The sequence below is a fragment of the Anarrhichthys ocellatus genome, unplaced genomic scaffold, assembly GCF_004355925.1.
Source record: "Anarrhichthys ocellatus isolate YVR2014 unplaced genomic scaffold, GSC_Weel_1.0 scaffold39, whole genome shotgun sequence".
NCBI lineage: Eukaryota > Metazoa > Chordata > Actinopteri > Perciformes > Anarhichadidae > Anarrhichthys > Anarrhichthys ocellatus.
This window is the reverse complement of record NW_022280069.1, coordinates 355737-379388: the sequence shown is the minus strand read 5'-3', so window position 1 is coordinate 379388 and position 23652 is coordinate 355737. Positions and strand designations below refer to the sequence as shown.

Here is a 23652-nt window from a genome sequence, read left to right as displayed (position 1 = left end):
ATATATATATATATATATATATATATAGTATATGTAAATGTTGTCATGCCAGAGTTGCATGACATTGCAGCACAGTGAAAGTTTGTGATAAACCCTTTTCGTATTTTATTGATTTTATTTAGCGTTTATTTCACCAGGAAGTCCCATTGAGAACACATTTTCATGTTTATAAAGGAGACCTGGGATATGACTATTTGTATATCACCACAGGCACCATAGGCAATCAAAATGCATGATTCATACAAGACAGCAGCCTGTGCTGGCAGTGTTATCATTTGGACAGCACTGCGTCCAGGGATCTGCTTTTTAGAGAATCAAATCTCAAGGCGTACTTGTGGAAAAGCTTGAATACTTTATATATTTATAAGCCTGTTTCTGTTTCTCATATTGCTCCCACCAATCATTATACCAACATGTACTTTTCTCTATTTTATACCAGATCATCAATCCGTAATGTTCAGCACATCCCAGAAGTTCTTCTGCGAGGAACTGCATACATTTATGTTCTGTTGTGCCCCACAGTGGACTTCTTGTTTAATGATTTTTGAAGATCAATGCAAAAAGGTGAATCCAGAAACCTTGATCCTGCAACTAAAAACTAAAAAAACAGTATAATATGTAAACTCAATTGTAGCTGCACAGGAAGTATTTCAGGGTAATATTCTAGTCTGTTATCTACTCAAACCAGGAAACTACACCACAAGCATTGAGGGGGGCATTAAGTTATCTATGAACTCCATTAACTTTTATAAACAACCAGCAGGAGCTGCACAGAGTAGCCCTTTGAGAATAAAGAAGCTTTTAAGCTCTTGCAGCTGAAATGTCTTGACACACTGGCCATTGCTCTGAAATGAGCAGGAAAGTGGCTTCTGCCAGCAAAAAAGCTGAGCACCAGGCAAAGTAATCAAAGAGGCCCTGGCATTGATTACCCCCCCCCCCCCCACACACACACAGATATACTACAGCCATTTTGTACTATGAGGCAATAAAAATCGTATTTATTGCCACTTTAAAGTTATTCAGCGTGCCACAGACTGCTCTTAGCAGACAGCAGCACCCAGAAACAGGAGTTGAGGCGTGATGGTGTCATTTCTTTTTTTGGACTCACAGCGACGTTGTAAATAGCCATCCCCACGGCCCGATGGTCGTTGATCTTTTCTGTGGAGACAGACTTGGTCTCGTAAGCCAGAAATATTCCCAGCAGCAGCAGCAGACCCTTGTAGCCATAAACCACACCTACAGGAAGAGGGGAAACAGGGACAACACGAAAATGATATAGTATGATGTGTGCAACAGTGATGTACACAGTATTGTATGGAAAAAATGGAGGCCAAATCTTTTGTCATTATGAAAAACAGAATTATTGATGGTAAAATGAAAGCTGAAGACTGGATCCCTGAAAATAAAACAAAAATATATGTATAAATAAGTTTGGTTGTGTTATCATTCTACATGTCAGTGTACAGTTTAAGCTTTTCATCTTTTAAATTGACAAAACATTTGTCCCTGTTTGTCTCCATATTGGTAACTGTGATTGTATCAAAACAGTTCGAGTCAAATCTTAATTGAGGGTGAGCATAATAAAAAGTTAGCTGCTCCAATCTTCTTAACACTGACAGACACCTGTTAGCACACACAGTAGGCTTTCCTATGACGCAACAACACATTTGTTGTGCTCGTTTGCAGGATGTAGAGATAGATGCAGTCTTATCGACATATCGGCACATCAACGAGCAGAAAACAGAAGATGCTTCTTGTGTAGTAACATTGTGAACAGCTCGATGTGGCCATTGAGAGAGCAAGTGAGTGCGACCGAGTAGTGCAGAGGAAGACAACATAAAATGTAGATGCAGTAGAAACTAAAGTGCAAAATGGTTGAATGTGCTGAAAGCCAGTTAGACTGACAGGGAAAAGAAAACATAAAAGTGAAAGAGAGAGAAGCAGAGAAGAAAAGAGGCTCTGTGACTGAGTAAGTTCGACACTTCTTCAGACTGTCCATTGTCGCTTTATACCGCCTGATATTAAACCATTTCTTCTCCTATGAGAAAGGAAATGCTATGGGGCAATGGCCCAGTTTGTGACCCACATTATTTGAATTTCAGCACCATTATACTTTCATAAGAGCTGCCACGCTAAGACAGACAGACAGACAGGGAGAGAGAGGGACTGCGTGGGCCGGCAAAAAGAGAAGCAAAGAGGGAGAAAAGAGGAATCAAATGCAAGGGGAGGGGGGGGGAGGTGGCGGGAGCTGAGGGAGGAAGCTGTGATACGAGGCCTGTTTAATTCAGAGTGAATGGTGGTGACGTGTGTGTGTACGCATATGTGTCTGCATATGCCCATGTGTGTGTGACAAAGATTATTCAAAACCAGAGCAGGGCAAAGAGTGATAAAGAGACAGATTGAGATATGAGAGGGTAAAAAAGAAACAGAGAGGACGGATACCGAGCCACGTGTTCATCTTCTCTGAGCTGCAGTGCTCCAGCAAGGGCTGAATCAGGACATCCAAATCTTCTTTAGGGGTCTCCTTAGTGAACTTCTACTCGCACGGCAGACAGAAGAAGAGGAATGGGAGGATAAATAGAGAGAGAGGGGAAGAGGGGAAGAGGGAGAGAGTCAGGGGGGGGAGATAATAAGAAACGATGAGACAGCAGCATTCTGGAGGAAGAGGTAAAAATGCACAGTAAGCACAAGCCCAATTGACTTCACGGTTGATCCCCCCGGTCTGTCCCGTATGTCAGATATAGATGCGACTGAATTAAAATGAGTCTCAGATAAATATCCAATAAATATGAAATATAGCAATTTAAATAAAAGGCTTGACGGTAGTTAAAGTCAGCACTGTGCAGATTAGGGCCGATGATGACGTAAACAGTTTACTCTTGTTCCTACACATTAATGTTATTATTATTATGAAGTCACAGATGTGTAAAAGCTGCCCTGTGGAGTTTTTAACTACTAGCACATTGGATCAATATTTTGATGTCACTGTATTGTTTGAATCTGGAGTTTAACCAGCACAGGCATGAGGACACAAATGCATGTGTTCTCATGACATCACCCCTGTGCAGGAAGGCATATCAACAGTGAGTGGCAGTGACATATCATAAAATTTAGAAATATGATGATTGTAAAAAAGAGACGCCCTTAATGATAAACCCACAGAGGTTTATCCCATTTAGCCAGTTCCTGTAGGCTTAGATCCGTGCAGCATTTTAGCATCTTTTGGATAATTGTTTTGGTTTTCTGTCCAACAACTGTACTGTTTTGATTTACTCTCACCACTCTCATACTGTCATTTTTGGCTGCAGCAGACAGCTGTTTTAGTTGAAAAAGCTGGACAAGTCCACTGTACACTACTTGCTCATCACCATATAGCAGAAAGAAAAAGTATGCGACTAGCTGGTGAACTTAGTGGAGTATTCATCTGCTAAAGAACCAAATGTTTAGCCTCCTTTAACACCAGTCAGATGTGGATTGAGCCTGTAAGTATTTGTGGTTGTGTCACTGGCTTGATAATGAATGTAGTCCCCCTTCAGCTCTAGTCAGCTAGTCGCTGACTTCGTCTACCATTTGGTGCTCGGCAGGTCGTGTAAATTTGATCTGTGGGAGCTTTTTTTTCATACTTTTTTTGAAAAGACATATGACACATGCATATCATTGCTGTCAGGCAGACACCTTGTATATCCAAAACCACAAAAAAACTATGTTTTTACAATACCTGAACACCTGAAGCATCTTCATATTTTATTTTGTGTCTTTACATATGTTCAGATAGTTCGTCAAAATCAAGCTCAAATGGAGTTACATTGTTCTTGACGGACATGTTTTGTCCGTCATTGATAAGAACCACCATTGAGCCGCTGAGGTCACATCGCTAGCTATGCTAGTCTCAGCGTTATCGCAACGATACCATCAGAGATACATTTGCTTAACAGGCAAACTGCATAGTTTTAACCCAGTGGTGAGGTCTGGGTGAGGGGGTGGAAAAATCTAAATATTTTCAGTTCATTATGAAACGGTGGCGGGCCATTATGAGACGATGGTGAAACTGCCTCAAATGAAGTCGGACGAAATCACCTTGCCGCTGTTTTCCTTCAGCTCTGCTGTGAGCGAAACTTCATGCAAGAGGGATGCTGACTTATGAGATTTGAGAGTTTGAGGATCCAATGGAGTTACAAGATTTAGTCTTTGTAATACTTCTCATTGATTCAATATTTGTAAAACCCACAGGCAGAGGTAAAGGGTGACCAATAGCACGGATTGATGAAAAAAGAAAAGAAAAGACGGAATATGGAGATACGAGGTTTCTGCCCAACAGCGACGACATGAAGGTTGATGAGAGCAGCTCAGACTGAACCACACAGTAAACGTCCTGTAAAACCAAAACAATGAGCTCTAAGAGACCAAAATACATCACAGAGCTAGTGGACAATTGAACGTTGTTCTGTGCTGAAAATATTGATTAAAGCAGGTTTAATGAAGTTAAACATTTTCATGAGACCTTCAGAAGATAAATGTTTAATGAGGCAGGAAATTCACTGAACGTGTTTGTTTGGCTGCTTGATGAATGCTGATTTTTGTTTGCGACAAATGCCACAGGGTACCTTTAACAGTGCTGAAAGTGTTTGCACTATCAAACGAACACAAATACATGAAATTATTCAGGTTGTAAATGTCGCCCTTATAGTGCTGCTGTTCGTCTGTGCTTTGTGACATCCATCCTTATTTTAGATTGTGCTCCTTGAGTGTAAGACGATTAAAAATGAAAGAACATTTCAATTATTTTTTCTATTTTCCCTTTTAACAATCGTGGTGTCTCATTACTGCGTTATTGACTCATGACAGCGACTGCAAGCAGGCGATGACACACAAATTAACTCATCTGTCTTTCGTACTCTACCTCCACCGTAACGTGCAGAGGATCCACAATCTGCCAGATCATGAGTGACAGGAAGTCGATAGCCAGCAGCACTCCAACTGTTGCGTAGAGTTTCCATGGCTCCAAGTGTTGCTGTGTGAGCAAAGACACACAGACACACATACGCACAACAGTCATCACTATCCAAGGGCATCACCAGCCAGTCCACAAACAAAGACAAACAACCAGGACAAATAATACGACAGGCGTCCTTGTGATTTCTGGATGACTGGGTGCGAATTGTCTTTCTGGATGTGTGTCTCTGGGTGTGTGAACAAGTGTCTGTGTCAAAGTATATTTTAGGAGCAGCAGGAGTGTGTATGTGTGTGTGTGTGTGTGTGTGTGTGTGTGTGGCGACACACGGAGAGCTGCAGTAGCTTTATTTGGGCTGCCACCTGAAACCGTCATTTATACACACTGAGATGACACTGCTCTTTGTGTGGACAGTTTCCTTGGCCAGCTGATATCAACTCTATTATTCTTAGCTTAACCTATAATGGAAGCAATAGAGCCGTAACCGAAAAAACAAGTCACCAAAATGAGGTCTCCCACTGTGCTCCCTCCTCTCGCTTACCACGCCGTCTTACTCCCAGCTACTCCAACATACTAACGGCCATTCAAGCGTGCAATGATTAAAACTGAGAAAATAAAATAAAGACGAAAACACATTACACAGTCCTGGGCGCCTGTTCACTTGAGTTGCATGAAAAATGATTTGAAAGGCACTCATTCTCCCCTCCAATTGTGAAAGTTTCTTTAAATACTAATGCAGAGCTCTCTGGCAAATTGCCCTTCTGTGGACATGAAGAGAGTTGAAAGTCAACCCGATTCGTTGTGCTTTGGCTCAAATAATAAACCCCCCGAAGGTTGGATTTCTGCATAGAACTTTAATACTCATCCATATTCATAAATATTCCACAAATGGCTTAATCTCTTATTCTTCTGATTTGGTCTTAGAAATTCCCACAACACATCTCAAACTGGCAGTATCTTGCTGGCTCCAGGATACACTATCTTCAAGAGGAGGCACACACACACACACACACACAAAAATACACACACGGCAGTATGCAAATATAGCTGATGACGTTGGTATCAGGGGCCGGGCTATGTGTGTGCCCCAAATCTGCATGTTTCTGTGCATAAATGTTGCATGTGTGTAGGCGCATGTGCTTTGTGTGTGTGTGCATGTGTAAAGTACAGTATCTATGTCAGTGTGTGTCCAACACACTTATCCCTGCTGTCTCGCTACAACCCTGCAGTAGTGAATGATGCCGAGCTGGCCTCTTAGAAGCTTATGTTGCTAGGAAGCCTGCAAAGTTTTTGACTTGACTTTTTTATCAGCCGGCGCCACACACGCTGCGTGGCCCGGCCTCCCGCCCCCATCCTTTCTCCTCTCTCCTGAGACCGCTGAGAGGCTTATCCCTCCCTCCCTCCACACTCTTCCTCCTTACCTTCTTCTTCTCCTTCTTTTCGTCCTTCTTCGTGAAGAGGGTGTGGACCCACCAGATCTTGGTGAACATGCTGCCATACGCCAGGCTGAAGCCGAGGCCGAGGAGCCACAGACGGAACTGGAAGAGGGGTGAGGAGAGGAGGAGAGAATTTTAATCACTACTTCATACTTTACTTTATTCATTTTTTATTCAAGGGTGTAGTTTTGGTTTCAGAAGTGAGACAATTACTATACATATACTGTATATATATATATATATATATATGTATATATATATATATATATATATAGTTAACTATATGATGGATGGATGAATAAATAGATAGATGCTAGCAGAAACAAGAGACGATATAATTTTGAGGAAATGAAGAGATTGCAGCAGAAACATAAAAAAAACATATTCAGAGTAGGAGGTCAGAGGCAGAGTGCAAGAGAGAGGCAGAACAAAGCATGAGAGAGAATAACTGGACAGGGACAAAGAGGAGAGAGACGACAGAAATGGAAATCTCCCTCTCGCCTCTCCAACAAAAAGACTCAACATGGGTGACAGAGGAAGGACTCCCACTCCTCATTAGTGCTGGATCCCATCGTCTGTGCTATTCTGGCACCCGGCAAATCATGTCTGTGCCACAGAATACCAAAACTGAAGAAAAGAATCTGAGTGGATGTAAATGTAGCGTAATTAAATCTGTGATATCAACAATGAAAAGTAGGTTTGTATCTTTATACATGAAAATATATAGTTTGAAGTTAATCTGCTTTTTTTTTCATTTCATCAAATTGATGCTGTGCAGCCAAACTTAAATAAACATTTAAAATTCTAGTTGATATCCCAAAATTCTTAAAGATACCAAATTTGTGAGACTGGACTTTGGGGAAATGTGTTTAAATGATACACATTACATCTAGAATATGTTCATTAGTGCAACTATAAAAACATGGGTTTAAAACTGGACCAAGATAATACACAATATGTACAATATGCGACACAGTGAAATAAGATAACTTTCCCAACCTTTCCCAGGGAAACTATATTAAAGTCCAAATGAAATCAAATCACATGTTTCTGCTACATGAAACCAAAAGGTAGAAATAAAAATTTTGCTGGTTTCACGAAGGCACCACCATGTTCTCCGTCCACGTACAGTAGGTGGAGCACTTTTTCCATACAGCCAATCAAATCACTGCATTTTTAACCGTATTGCCATGAAGCAGTAAAGTTTCGGTTTTATCAGGCAGATGTTACATTGACGCAACACATGAGACAAACCACATTAGCTTTCCTGCTCACGTCTCATCTCATTTAGCTCCTCACTTAGCTTGTTGAACGAGCAGCCAAACAAATATTTACCGGTGAAAAGTGCACTGCCAACGTCAGTTTGCTTGTTAGTTATTTAATGAGCTGTTTAGCTGCAGCACATTAAAAACAGAGCCTAAAAGTACTCGCAAATGTCACTTTGATCCGTTTAGCTGCATCCTCTAAAAACACCTTGTGTGCCTAAGGCTTGTAAGCAACAACACTGCATGTTTGCTTAAATCAAGACTACCTTATGGTATTAACAATACACATAAAAACATATATTATTTTTGACTGCAAAGTGATGTTAATGTAATTTCAATTGGACTATAGGGGGTTAAATTGTTAAAACAGGTTTCCATTAAACCGAGGTGTAAAACATGAATTATTTTAAAGGTAAGGAAGAAGAACAAATGCTTAAAATGTTTTAATAAATCTGAATTCAATGTCTTCTACACCTCCTCTAAGCTACTTTTAAACACATTGTAAAAGTGACTGTTTTGGCGCAAGCGTCAAATCAATGAAATCCAAACATTTGCAGACAATCCCCAGCCTTCATCGTGCCCTCTGGCTCCTCTCTACCTCGGTCTGTCTCTTTCTCCTGTTACCTGGCAGACGACGGGGAACTGAGATCTGTGGACGTGGTGACCGTCAATCCCCAGAGGGAACACTGCGGCCAGAGCCATCATGCAGCCCACCGCTGTCATGTTGTTCAGGTACGGCTGAGAGTTCTGGATGTAGCTGAAACAGTGACAGATTCACACATCAGGACAAAAAAAACAAAAGCATTAAGACAGAAAAACACCGCTAATTATCATTTCTGCTTAAAGGTACATTTGTCGAATTTACAGGTAAATAGGGATTAATTGTGTTGGTGGCCTTTCTGTCTGCTCTTAGAAATGTTATCAATTGTTGTTAATTTCTCTCATGTTGTTTTACAATTTATAATTTTACCATCGTTATTTCCTGATTCAGACAATCTAGCGGTCAAAAGGACCAAATATGGATCGTTTATCTTTCCTGGGCATATCCTTGTGTGATTGACAGTCATTAGTCTGATTAGTATGACGCGCTGAACAGTGCAATGCATATTAAAGGTGAAATTAACAGTTTGTCACAACAGAAATGATCACAGGTGACAAACAAAAATGACATTTGTGAAGCTGAATACAAAACGAACTGAGCTGGAATACACTTCACTGCAGAAGGAACCATGAAAGAGACAAACTGAAGTATACTCAAATCAGACTGAATGCAAACCAACTATGGTTGATTTTCGCATGATGCGGTTAATGGTAACTATACTCCCACAATGCAGTGCACAAAGGAAATGGGATATCTGCTCACAGCTGGGAAAACTGTTATTTAAAGAACTGTGGTGGTGAAACAGCTCCAGAAATTTCTTGAAAAAATCCAAAAAAATTGAATTCTGCTTTGTACAGTGATATTCCAAACTCTAAGACAGTGTGACAAGTAGTATCTAGTATCTATGGATGGAGTTAGAATGGATTTGGGACCAGGCAATAAATTCACAATGATCAACATCTAAGTTTAGAGTGTTCGCATTAAACTGATTGGAATGTCATTAGTTTTGCAGGTATTTAGTCATCATATAACTATTAGAAAAGTAGAAAATATGACTTTATGATGGTGCTAGTTGAAACACTAAAGGAGCATGAATGTGTTTCATGGCAATCAATCCAACTGTTGTTTAGACTTTTTACTCAAAAACACAAATGTCAACATCCTGGTGGCGACATAAATTAAAAAAAAATAAAAAACAGGGATCACCAAAGTGAGAAGTATTCATCCTCTGGGGACTATGAATGTCAGTACAACATTTCATGGCAATTCGTTGAATAGTTGTTGATATATTTCAGTCTTTACCGAAGTGGTGGACCAACCATAGTAAAGAAGTAGTTTCAATGACACTGACTGAGCAGTTGACACTGACAGCCTGTGGATTATCCACAGTAACGCAACGCTGTTTCTGGAAAGACAAGAGATCCAAAAACCTGGACAGACGAAACCTAAGTATTTTTGTAATTTGGGTGAAGCAGTCCTTTAAAAACTATGTATATACTGTATCTTTTTGAAAGGCCGCAACAATTCATTGTGGGTGTCTTAAGCTCCTGATCCACATTTCCCAGCCTACATCTTTGACACCAGATGAAAGTTTTTTAAATCTGGTGACTGCACTAAAGCGTGGCTGTGGTAATCATGTACACTGTGCCCTATGTGGAGGTTCAGACAGGAGCTTAGAGGAAAAGGAAGCAATGAGTTATTTCCCATTTAAATGAAAATAAGTCCAGTGATTTCCAATGGTGAGAGAAGTATTCAGATCCTTTACGTAAGTAAAAGTACTAATATCACACTGTGAAAACAAGTAATATGTAAAGTAATGTCGGATGTAGTACATTACATTGCCTCTGAGATGTCTTGGAGTAGAAGTATAAAGTAGCATAAAATGGAAATACTCAAGAAAGCATCTGAAAATTGTACTTAAGTATAGTACTTGAGTAAATGTGCATTCCACCACTACTGATTTCTATTCTGTTGAAACAATGCATTTGTATAAATGCTACGTTAGAGACAATCTGGGTAATATAATACTCTCAAAAACTCCAGATTTAAGATGTGTGTGTTTTTAATATAATCTGCACTCTACCATAACACCCACCCACCCGGCACAGCAGCTTTCCTCTGCCGCTAAGCTCCAGCTCATCCTGCAGCAGTAGGTGTGTCTTTTATTCTTTCATCCCATTGACCTGCCCTTGTGTTGCCCCGAGGTCACACTGCTTATTCACTGTACAGCCACACACTCCTACAGCCTTCAATATGGACACACACTGTTACATATGCTGTTACATACCATGGATATATAATGCTCAGTGTGCGTTTCTGATGTGGAGTGCCGCTTCCCTCTGTTTTATGCATCACCGCTTGTGGTTGCTTTAAATCAAGGCTACTGTCAGAAGAAAAACAAATTCTCTTCCATGTGCATGTCTCCCTGAATCATTGTTGAATAGTTTGAATAAAAAGAAGTTCTTGTGTGATTTTAAGGGACCGAAATCTGATGTTTGCTGTTGATGTTTTAGATCACAGGAAGATATTCTGTGCTAAAACTTTACTGTGGCTTCACTGGACGCATCAGAAGATCACATCAATAACCAGACTTAGCGATAGATATTTAAACTTGCAATAAGTGACATTTGTTGTCCACTCGGGGGCAGCAGAAACAAGTTGTGAACACAGCATTAACAAATTGTCCCTTGTTAGCAAACAGTTGCTAATTTACTACTAATAGTATTACTATAATACTATATATTATAGTAATATACTATAATATTAGTAATTATTAGTAGTAAGCTACTTACTAATGAATTTTCCATAATATTTCCCCCCATTTCCGTGACTCAATTTAAGCAATTTAAAGCAGCGATGCCGACCGAGACTATGAGCTTATGTTGGTTAAAATGCGGCGCCTGCAGCACAGTGTCAGCTGCCAACCTGCAACCACAAAAAGGCAACGAGACCCCCAAGAGACAACAATCGAATGAGCGCCTCTGGGAAACCCTGCCTGGAAGCACCAGGGACAGAGCAACAGGGGGACGCAAGGCCTAACCCGAGCAGCGAGAGAACCCAGACCCTCTCGTAACGTTAGACATGTTTTGTGATTTTCAAGACCATATTTAAAACAATAGCCAAAACAATGTATATTCATATTCAAACCATTTCCAGGCCTGGAAAACAGTTTTTCTAATTTCATAACTTTTTCAGGAATTTCATGACCGTGGGAAGCCTGAATATAACCGTTAAACTGTTTGCTCCTTTAAGACTGTGATTGCGTTTAATATTTTCTTTGTTTTTAAAACTGGTTTTGTTTTTCGTCTCCCAACAAGGCAGTTGGTGGCAAACTCATTTTGTGAAAACAGCTTACTGAATAAATATGATTTGATTTGACTCTGTAGTGTTTTGGCTGCTGAGATCAGCCCTCGGTGAAACTGTGTTTGAAATATAATCAGAGCTGGAAGAAGGCCCGATTGGCACACCGGAGGCAGCCGGAGATCCCCAAAGGAACAAACCACTCCAGCTTTAGGAAAAACTCCTGATAAGCTCATGGATTTATGGGGATTTTAAATCACTTTGACCCGGATCAAACATAAATATACTATGTTCAAAAGACATCAGAGATATGCTGCAACTGGTTCACAGACATGTATTAGGCTTAGAAATCCAAGATCAAAAGGCAGTTTTTTAAGGAAGTCTATTTGCATTTGGTCTCGGGCTATGCTTAAACTGTGACAATGAAACCAGATGCTAGTTTGAGAAAAGCCACACCCAAATCAACAACTTTGTAGCACTTAAACTCGAGAAGCAGCGGTGCCTTTCAGCTTTTACACCAACCCCAACAGAGGGAAGGATCTCTGGGTGAATTAGGTTTCCCTCGGTCTCACTTCCCACAAATACTCACATTCACACATGGAGTGCAACCACAGTGAATGCTGAGCTCTGCTGGAGCAGCTGGGTGTTGTTACAGGACGTCATTTCCATTCACTGGTCTCCAACAGGTGACCTTCACGTAACAAAACTGTGTCTTTAACCTCTGAGACCCGCATTACTTCCATCTTTTTAAAAATTCCTTAATGGGGACGGGTGGATGTTCCGAGATATCACTCAAGGACAAACATGAAGAGCGGAAAAGCAAAAAACATGACAACAAGACGTTAGAGTATAATAATGAATACAAGGGCTGCAACTATGATTATTTTTATTTTCTGGATTAAACGTTTAATTTCTATGCTCTATAAAACATCAGAAAATGATAAAAAATTCCTAGAGCCCAAGTGTTGTTAAATTCCTTCTTTTGTGCAAACGACACTCCAAAAGCCAAAAATATCCAATTTACTATAATTTCAGAGCCAAGAAAAGCAACAATCTTTCTATTTGAGAAGCTGAAACCATTAAATATTGCCATTCTTACAACACTTGCCGGTAAAAATTCTGGCGATCAATTAATTGTTGCAGCTCTAATGAACACACATACAGATCTTTCATTTAAACTCACCGGACGTTGCCGTTGTAGATGTTGAAGGTTAGGCAGACGATGCCGAACAGGATGCCGAGGCCAGCGAAGACGGACACAGCTGCAAACAGCTTCTGAGACAAGAACCTGTACTCTTCGATCACCACCGTCCGATCAGCCGGAGGTCCAGCACCTGGATGGAGAGAGACAGAGAGAGAAATGTGAGGAGAGGAAAGGTTTCTGATGCCATTTTCTCACCATCGTCTCTCAATGCCACGTAATTGCAGTTTATCCTGAAGATCCTTTTTTTTCTCCAAGTAGCCAATCAGAATGTTAACAGCCCACTCTCAATCTATGTGCACCATCCATTTTTACAACATCAATATCTGTTTTTATTTTACCAAACAAAAGTATTGTGGTCAACAGCTCTGCATACGGTATTTTATTTTTCCTGATTATTGAGGTGCAAGCAAAACTAAATTTGAATCAACGCTCACTTGTAGTCATGATTCTATTTGTGTTCATGCATTAAATAAAAACACTACTTTTGGTGTCCAGAGTTGTGTCTCATAATGTGGTGGGAAGTGACACTAGTGTTGTCCTTAAGTACAATTTTAAAGTATTTGTATTGTAGTATTTCCATTTTATGCTACTTAATACTTCTACTTCACTACATACTAGAAATATTGTACTTTGTACTTCACTGCATTGATTAAAGGGCTATGGTTGTTGGCTACTTTTCACATACAAAAAAAATGAAGTTGAAAAGTTTTTAAAATATTATCCATTGTCACAGATTAAACTACCAAAAGTAAATAAAGTAGTTGGTGTGAAAGTAGCTCCAAATTGACCAATGACAACATTGAAGTACTGCTTACATATTAATACACCAATACCAATAATACAGGGTTGGGTCAAATTACTTTGAAATGTAGTCAGATACATATTCACCATTTACAGGTAGCCAAATCAAATTATTACAGGTGTACTGTGTGTATTGTACATCATGTGGGATGCTGTTTTTGTTGCTGCTGTTTTTTAATCAAAGGCCACATGGAGGACTTTGCTCTTGTAACACAAGAGGAGCACTTACTCAAAATGTTCATCTTCCATTTTCAATGTAAATGAAGAGGAATGAAGACGCCATTATCCATCAATCATCATTTATAAACAAAAACAAATATCAGTTAGTTCACCGTGAACACAACTGGCAACTTACTTATATATAAAGTAGAATATTAGACAGTTCATTTAGAATTGGTCAAATCAAATGAACCTCACAAAAACATGTTGGCATTAACGTATATTTTATCAAAAAATCAGGTAATCCTTGACAACGTGACTATAATCTGACTGCACACTTTTCAAATGTAATCTGAGTTGATTATAGCTACTTTTGTAATCTGATTACGTAATCTAAATACATATAATCCGTTGACCTAGATTGCTACTTTTACTGAAGTAAATGATTCAAATACTTCTTCCACAACTGCTTACAGTGCAGTAGTGCACACATGTATACATGAGCGCGGGTTAGCATCAGTGCATGAACTCCTGAACCTCCATCAAATATTGATAATGCTGAAGCACAGGGAAGTAAAATATACAACCAACTGAATTTCATTTTCATACTGAAACGTAACGTAGTAAGCAAGTAGACAACTTTGGTTTTGATTAAGAGTATAAAAGTGTGTGTGGTTATACAAACTACCCAACTATTTACGCTTGTGTAGCTCTAAACCCGAAGGATTCCTCAGTGAGGACGGTTCAGAGAGGGGCAGATGGACAGGGAGCCTCGTTTTTCCCCTTAACAGCCTCGGACTATCTGTCTGTCGAAATCTGGGACTGCTCACAGATTTGTGTGTGTGTGTAAGTGTGTGTGTACACTCCCGAGTATGTCAATATGGACTGTACCTGTATATATATATGCATGCATGATAAGCACCTATACAGTAAGCATGAATGCTCATGAGGGTGCATTTGAGTGCAGGGAAGCATTCATGTGTGCATACAGTGGGATTAATGTCTGTTTGATGTGTGTGTGTGTGTGTGTGTGTGTGTGTGTGTGTGCGCGAGAGAAATAGAGGGTGACAGAGTGTGTGTGTGTGCATGTCAGAGGGGAAGCAGAGCAGGAGCGTCAGCGCCGCGTGAAGCTGATGTGTCAGATGTCAGAGAAAAGTGCCAGAGTGTCGCCCCCTCGAGGGTCGCAGGGTGTCAGAATGCCCATCATGCTCTCTGTTTAGATGCTTGTCACTGACGTAACACAACCGAGCGGCGTCTGGTGTCATCTGACTGAGGAATGACGATATAAGCAGGTCTCTTTCTGCAGACGTTTTAACGCCGCAATCTATACGTCGCATGATCATAGCGGCTGAAGTATGTTTGGAAAACCAGAAGGGACGATATGGCCTTGAATCATTTATTTTAGCACTTCCCAGCAGTATGCCACAATCATTCCTAATGATATAATCAATGTTGTTAATGCGACTTGGACCCGGATAACCACAAGAATATCGTCCAAGTTTTTCCTAAAATCAACAGTTGCACACGATGAGCTTCCTAGCTACTGTAGCGAGCAGTAGCAACAGTGTTTGCTTCAGGTCTGATGCTGCTGATTAAACAACTTCCTGTGTGCACAATCCACTGGCGCAACAATCACACCGCTAGTTTATAAGTGGATCCCAAAAGACCACAATCGGATACAAAAACATTTTAGAACTAACATCACTGTCTCTGGCTGGCAAGATAACATATTTTTATGGCAGGCAAGATCAAATATTTTAGACTTTTGTGAATAAAGTTAAAGACTTTTCAATTCCATTTTTAAAGCCAACTGAATGCAATGCTTTTTAACCTGCAGATACCCTGTATACGCATACGCTTCAATTTATGCTTTCCACATGTGGCATAAAGAAAACGTGTTGTTTCTGAGAGTGTTTCGAGAACGAGAAGTGTTTGTCCATCTGTGCAATTTACAGCATATTATCGACCACATGAGCTACATACACGAGAGCCTTCAGTCCTGACAGCGTGCACAACACATGTCGATGTGTTGAATAGCACAAATGTGCAGTGACCTGAACTCGTCACGTATATACTGTATGTGTTTTGAAAACTAGGACCAGGTGTGACATACACCACCAGGGTTTTAACCAGAAACATGTAGAAGAGGGCACTGGAACTCCAGAAGTAAGAAAACCTCATTCAAATCCTGTTGTGACAACGCTAATAACTAAAAGTTCAGCCTTCTCAAAAGTATGTACCGTGGCACGCTTCACATGTGTCCATAAGGTTTGTTGTTTTTTTGAAAAGTAAAATAATATCGTGTATTCAATATTTCTGTTTCTGCTAAACTTCACGTCTCCACAAAAGAAACGAGTCCATGTGGAGTTGCAGTGAGCAGGACAAAGTGGACCGAATGTCCCAGAAGAAGCTACATGGAATCTAATGAATCACCTCTACTGATGTGACTGAACAACTGTTTCTCACTCTTTTAAGAAACATCTCAAACATTTTTTCTGCCTTTGCTTTAATGGAATATGACTTCAAGTTTTGTTATTTTATTCTTATCTTTCTATTTTTTGTTGTTGTATTTTTATATTTAGTTTGACAACTATTAGTTAATTAGTTTAAATATCTCATATACTATTTGACATAAAGCACACATGTATTACTATTATTATTAAGCATGAAAGAGGAAGACTGTATATGTGAATGAATGAAACATGGAACAGTAATAATTAACGTCGCATGTGTGTGTGTGTGTGTGTGTGTGCACATGTGTCGACCGTCCGTTCAGTCGATGCGTTTAAACTCTCCTCCGTCCTTGATCAAGGAATCAGGACAGGGTGTTGCCATGGAGACGCAGCTCTATAACAGTTGCCACAGCGATTAGAAGAAGAGCATGAGAGCTGAAGTGGTTGTTAGGGTGATCGTGAACAGAGCGAGAAAGTGAGGCGCCTGGTAAACACGCGGGGAAACAAACGGCGGGGTTAAGTTGCGAACCCCCCCGTGTGTGCTCCACCCTGTCAGCTCGGAGAACCCCCCCGCCTGTCTTTATTTGGTAAACAGTGAAACCCAGTCAACAAAACTCACCTCTGAGTAGGAGAGGGAGTCAGTTTCAACCCCGCAAGTTTTAACTGGGCTAACAACGAGCCAGCCATGTTGAGACGAGCCAAACTAAAGAGCTGGCAGCCAACCTGGTGAAGGACATGATGCCTACATGTATACAAGTCACCTGTCCCTCGCCACTGATGCTGACCTGGAATCGCTACCTCTTCTGGGTTCAGTTATTAAGCCTTGGCAACTGATCATTTCCTTAAAAGCCTAAAAAAAGGCGTCTCTCTACGGACCACCGAGGCGTGCAGGATTGATTAGTGGCACACTCTGTCCAGACACAAGTATGTCACCTCTCCAGGGAGGGACGGGCCAGTAAACAACCACAGAATTGGTCTTGGTGTCTGAGGAAAATCAGCAGTAACAGGTTTTCACAGAAAACTAGAATACGGACAGCAGGAGTCAGAGAGAAGGTTCTGGTTTGTGTGACGTGAGCTCGAGCTCCTTCATTTGGCAGAAGGACTTAAAAACAAAGTTTGGTTGTGAGGCTCGAGGTGTGCAGGGCGAGACGTGAGGCAAAGGTGAAAAAGACAGGTGTGTGCCGGAGTTCGTAAAACAGGAAGGTCTTGTATTTGGTTTGCCCCACTTACCAACTCGGTAAGCAGTTGGAGCTGCAGCAGTGGCTGTGACACACAGCTCATGGAGGCAATTAAGGTTTAAAATCCTTTTCAAAGCGCCCGATTTCTGCAGTTTGCTTCTAAACTTGCCCTCTTTCTCGAAGTCACAGCTCACAGTCCAATCTAAACCTACAGACATGATCTGCACACACACATATCTTTAGATTTAGCACTTTCTGAGGATCTCATTATCTCCAATGTGCATCACAAATCGACGTCCATGAATCTTAGAAATCAGAGAAAAAATATGCTCCTTATACTCCAAAACCTCAGTATCGAAGTAATGCAGTGATAGTTGTCCGTACATAAGTGGGTTCATTGCAAACAGGAACTGCTAATAGCTATTAAGGCATACTTTTAATGGTTTCAGTTTGCCAAAATGTTAACAAATCTGGGCTAAACAGAAGTTGTACCCGACAGATAACAGGGCAGTGTTGTCTTGATCGTGTCTCAGGGTGAACCCACAGTGTTAGACATTTAAAAATCTCCTGGATTAGCCAGTAAAACTTAGCTGCTGCCCAGTTTGGTTGCTGTGCTTCTGCTCCGCCAACATTTTAACACATGTTGGAGAGGAAGTGTGCAGGCGGCTCATTTTGGTCGCGCATCAGCCTCCAAATAACTAGCTTCAACCCAATTAGGGTTTAGAGAAAATCCAGCGTGATTGTATGTCATTTACACAGGAGGAAAAGTCTAAATTGAGCCACACCGAGGAGGTCTAATGTCAAGGTCCAGAGATGTGAACCCCGATGACTCACAGCATGACAGACAGTACATAAACATAGACACAGGAAGCTGGGCGAAGACAGTGTCACGAACTCCATCTCACCTATCCAAACATCATTGCCAAACCAAGAGAGGTTCTTCTGAGAGCTGTCATAGTAACCGATCTTCTTGTAACTGCCTCCTAGATGATTGGGACAGAAAGAAAAGCAAAAAAATATAGTGAGTGAGTAAAATAAAAGGACAAAAGTCAGAGAGAAAGAAAGTTTAATTAGTGACGCTTGTGTAATTAATTACCTTCCCTGGTGGTTTTGGGGGAGTTTTGCTTTCTATTCATAAAACCACTTTCTAGCTATTTCTCCATCATTCCTGTGCTTTCATATTAATGGTACAGAAAAGGCACACAATGAACAGATAAAAGGAATGAGGGATGAAAAGGTGCATAAAGAAGGGCAAACAAAGAAGCACCAAGGGGAGAAGGAAGGAGAAAAAGAAGGAGAAAAAAAAGGAGCTTATGTGGCAGTCTTGACCAGGAATACTGATGAGGTCCCACAGTGATTCAGGGATGCAAGTCAGGTCGTCTCATTGTGGATGTCAAATTACCTCGACACCACAACAGGAAATATGAGACAGAGTGTGAGGGGAAAGAGGCAGGATTATAAATCCTCATCCTTTAGGACGCCAAAGGGAACAGAGGTAGAAAATAATCCTCAACCTTATCCTGTGCGGGGAAACTCATTAAGTCACTGGTGACAAATAGGATGCCATTTCCAGAAACGGCTTAAAACGGAGGCTTGTGCCCAATTAGAGCGAAGCCTTGAGTCAACACATTCCTGCATCAAGCGCATTCGCGCGTGCAATTATAGGATACGGAGACCAATCGGCAGTGAATCCCGCAAACAATCCCCTCCCAAAAAAGAGGCTTTGCTCTGAAATGAGCTGAAAGCAACAATCGATACATGAGGAACACAGTCGGCTGGGATATTGGTTTTTTTTTCTTATGATAGAGTGGCATTTACTGTTAACTGCAGTACAACATCTGTGGGAGGCCAGTGTGGGAGTGTTTTTACCTTGCAGTTGCTCGATAAGAGTCATTGCCATCCTGGATCCCTGGGCGTCAAACACCACTTGGCCCTGAGACACAGATGGAAGGAAGTGTTTTACTGCAAATGATTAAAGCACTACTTTGACATTTTTGATAAATACACTTATTTGCTTTCTAACCAAGAGTTGGATGAGAAGCTTAATACCGATCTCATTTGTGTATGCTAAGCTACGATATTTATCTCCAAATAAAGACGTTTAAATAACCTGGATAAGCTGTTTGCTTTGATCATCATGAGGCTTATCTTGACCCATCGTTGATCCCAAATGTTATCATAATGAACAGTAACGATGGATAACACGACAAAATAAGCCCCAAGTTGCCTTTATCACGTATCAGTTGCCACTTTATATCGTGCACCTGTACAATATAATGCAACCAAATAGCTCAGACATAACTCCTACCTTTAAAAAGTCTATAATGTTCAGTTCTTGTTGAAACTGTAAGAGGGGTATCAACGCAACTATATGTTTATTGTTGAGATTGTACTGTTGTTTGCAGTAGTCTTAAACTGGACTGCGTTATACTGCGAGAAACCCATTTTAGTCCATTTTTGAGGGGGGGGGATCATCACATCGTCTGAAAGCTGGGAACCTGAAGGTTAATTGAGATGCAGCTCAGCACGTTTTTCTAGTAATAAATCAGAATTAATTAAAATAAACTGTGAAAGTGTATACGCGCTTAAAAACAATAGGATGGAGGTATTTCATGCTCACGTATGTCTCATAAGGGCGACTGTGGCTCAGGAGGAAGAGCGGGTCGTCCACTAATCGGAAGATCACCGGTTCGGTCCAACATCAGTGTATGAATGTGAATGAGTGAATGTTGAAGTGTAGTGTAATGTGCATTGAGTGTTCGGAAAACACAGATTTAGAGCAACATTTGTCCTTTTTTATCAAAAATCCTTCCAAAATACCACAATAAGACATTGAGGAACATCATGTTTTTTTTTACATTTGGAGATTTCTGCAAGAATTTTCAGCCATTGGATGGCGAGCACTTCTGTTCTGGAAACTGCTCAGAAACCCCTTATTGTGAATAAACCCAGGAAAGTCATACATCCTCTGAATGCCGGCGTCCTAGGGGAGTTCATGAGGTTAAATGAACACCTCTCTCAAAGATTTAACAAAAACTGAACATTATAAGCTTCATAAAGGCACAATATGTGGCAGAGCTGTTGTGCTGGATTGCAGTAGATTTTAGAGGCGTGACTAACAAGGTGTCCAGGGAGAGTGTGTGAACAGTTAGTAGTTACTTTACTGAACTAAATTCAATTATTCTGATTTTCCTTGCAGAAATAGAGGACACTCAGATCCTTATATCGTCCACAAGGACTATTTCTAAACACTGCATATTCATATATCATAAACATCAATGGGAGCATAAACGCTTTTTATTTTCTGTACTTTACTCTACTGTATTTTCACGTACCGAAACACCTTCAAAGGAGCTCGTGTTGAGGGCCCTGTAGATCTCGGAGGTGATGTCATGGTTGTTGTAATTAAAATCCTCCAGTCGTCGGCCCTTGGCCTTCAGCGGTGCCACGGTCTTATTGAGGGCAAGGGCCAGAGCCCACACTGCATCGTAGGCTAGCGGGGCCTCCTGAAACCCGCCGGTATCCTCGGGGTTCTTCCCACCCAGACGGGACATCAAGGCGGCGATAAACTCCTGCGATGTCTAATAGACGCAGGATAGAAAAGATATCAAAGAGGAGTCCTTCTGAAGAAATGCAATGCTGCAAAAATTAATAATATTAGACATTAATAAGTCTATTACTCAAAGGCAAAGAGGAGACTGTAAACGGAAGCAAGGGTTTGATCTCCTGGAGGATTTAAGAGGTTAGTCCTGAACAAACAATTACCCGCTAAGAGTTTGGGTTATTTTATAAGAGAGATTTTCTTTAGATTTAATATTTTAAACCAAGTTTTTAAGAGCTTTAAAGTGAACACAAATAAATGTTACAACATTGTTAACCCCCATGATGGAATCGAGGCTGAGGGACCACGAATGAACCCCGGCAGAGCTTTGCATCTAATGTAGAGACGTAAGAGAGGTATCTTCTCATCTAACTCTCTGCAAGAAAGCGAAAAACTTTCCCAAAATGTTGAATAATTCCTGAAAACATGCTGCACTGACTTAAGGAGGGAGCTAAAGATATTTGTTTACGTGTTTGATTCATACAGAGGCAGTTTATTGTAATATTACAGATGCTCCTTTTGCAACTTAAGGAAATTAGCCAAAGGAGAAATGCTGTTTCTATATCGGCGGTTGATTATTACTTTCTTCCTTTTAATTCATTTTATACAAGTATAATTTGCCCCACATCTGGATGCAGCTGGGAATTAGGAAGTTAAAGAATAAAAACAAATGTAGTATTTTGAGATGTGGCCCCAGAGCAACTCGGACTGATCCTGTTGCTTTGAGAAGAATAGAAGTGATTTTCAACTTGAATCCAATATGTTCCTTTTCTCAATTGAGGCGTTTTAGTAATGAAACACCAATAAACATGATCTCACTCTGAAAGTGAGGAGACATGTGTGGCGGGCGATTATTGCTACCAACCATCAAGGTGTCCCTGTGGATTCTCTGAGGCCAGTGAGGGCCCACACACCCCCAATTCAGTCTTGTCAAATTTATCTCATTGAAATTCCACCTTGGCATTTGGCATTTAAATCTGCCACCACCTACTGAAAACTAGCTGACAATGTGCTCCTGCAGACCCTGCAGTACTGGCACACCAGCTTCATCTGAACGCTCTATCTAGAAGAAATATGCCAATCTCAAACGTGGAAATTGAATTTGAATAGATTGACTGTGAGCAAGAGTTGAGCAGCGCGTCAACAGCTAAATCAGCAGGTAGCGGCAGGTGCTCTATGAATATAAACAACAGCTGCTGATGAAGTGTGAGAGAGGGAAGGAGGGGCGCGGGGTGGGGGTGGGGGGGGGGGGGGGGGGATGGTGGTGGAAAAGGTGGGGATGAGGGAATGAGAAGGAGAAGGGAAAGGTGGGTAAACAAGAAGAATGAAAGGATGATCCACCACAGACCAGCAGAGTCAGAGAGGGTCGAACAATGGGAGAGACTTAGAGAGGAAGAGACAGTTTAAGAGGATTAGAGAAGGTGAACAGAGGAGAGAGCGACGGGCGAAATAGAAACAGAGAACGACTGCTACCTGAGAGGCAAAATTATAAAGGAAGACGCTCATAGAGAGTGTGGCAGTATTGAACATCTATTTTCTGCATCAGAGGTTTATGAAACATAATATTGATTCAGGTCACAAACAGTTCAATCAAGCTGTGACATCACTGTTCTAAACACACACAAGAACTAATCTCGTGGGAATCGATCCATTTCAGATGGATGGCGGCAGAAGACGTTTGTTCGGGATACGGATAAGAAGAGCTGAATAGCTAGAAACAGTAATGTTGATCACAAGAGCTGAAACTACATCAACAGAAAATCCAAGAAGGAAGATACCACAGTGTTTAAGTGACTGACAAGCCATCACTAGAAAATGTAGTGCAGGGACATTACAGAAAATAGCAATAATATCATATTGTACTGTGTTTTAAGGCTTATTATTTATTTTTAATTCAGCAAAAAAAAACATCCAGGAATTTGTCACTGTTTATTTTGATTATTAAACACACTCGAGGCCCTATCTTTAGGGTGTCGCAGCGCAACTTGTCATTGCTTTTTTTCAGACCGGCGCAGTTGTCATTTTCACACTAAGCTCCCGACACGTTGCTTAAGTAGCAAATGCACCAATCTGTGCGCCCCGTGGACGTGTTGGTCTTAAAATAAGGTGTGGTCAGACACATAACAGCGCTTTCCTCCCCAGTTAAATAGGTTGTCAGTGCATGTGCTCATATGCAGTCAAATTGAATTACTGATGGGACTGTTGATTGGCAGATGGCAGAGAGTCCACCGGCCAAGGACCACACACCTGGCCATTCCCTCCCTCCACAATATATCACGACAACATTAATTCAGCATCCCCCGTCAATGGACAGAGACAAATACTAAACAAAGTGCCCTCTTAATCAGTAACTCCAGATATAAAAATCAGGCTACAGTATTCTTCTTTATTATTATACTATTTGCTGGTGTTTAGCCTTTCAAAAACATAATTTTTACTGCAGAAAACTGCTCAATTGTCCAATTTGCAGAATCCGGCATTTAAATAGCAATGCAAGGGAATGGGAAATGACACAATGGTTTGTTACGCCCAAAACAAGCTATGATTAATTAAGAGACTAAATACAACCCCTTTGCCCCTTGCGCACTACTTTGCACTCAGCTAATGCACCGGTTAACTAGCAAAAGTGTAGCCGGACACAACCTAAATGAACATTTTGCTTTGTGTTGTAGATCATTGAAATAGGGCCCCAAGAGTTAGAGG

The 23652-nt window shown here is 40.9% G+C and overlaps 1 protein-coding gene across 1 annotated transcript in view; it reads right to left on the bottom strand.

Annotated features, from left to right (window-relative positions):
* The window catches only part of gabbr1a (gamma-aminobutyric acid (GABA) B receptor, 1a), a 60489-nt gene that overhangs the window by 4577 nt on the left and 32260 nt on the right, over window positions 1-23652 (bottom strand). The window contains exons 13-21 of the mRNA XM_031867562.1: window positions 20684-20929; window positions 19218-19281; window positions 18254-18331; window positions 12737-12887; window positions 8277-8409; window positions 6373-6489; window positions 4901-5011; window positions 2443-2536; window positions 1109-1236 (exon numbers count right to left, since the gene is read on the bottom strand). Of these exons, the coding sequence (XP_031723422.1) occupies window positions 1109-1236; window positions 2443-2536; window positions 4901-5011; window positions 6373-6489; window positions 8277-8409; window positions 12737-12887; window positions 18254-18331; window positions 19218-19281; window positions 20684-20929 (1122 nt within the window). The remainder of the gene's footprint in view (window positions 1-1108; window positions 1237-2442; window positions 2537-4900; window positions 5012-6372; window positions 6490-8276; window positions 8410-12736; window positions 12888-18253; window positions 18332-19217; window positions 19282-20683; window positions 20930-23652) is intronic.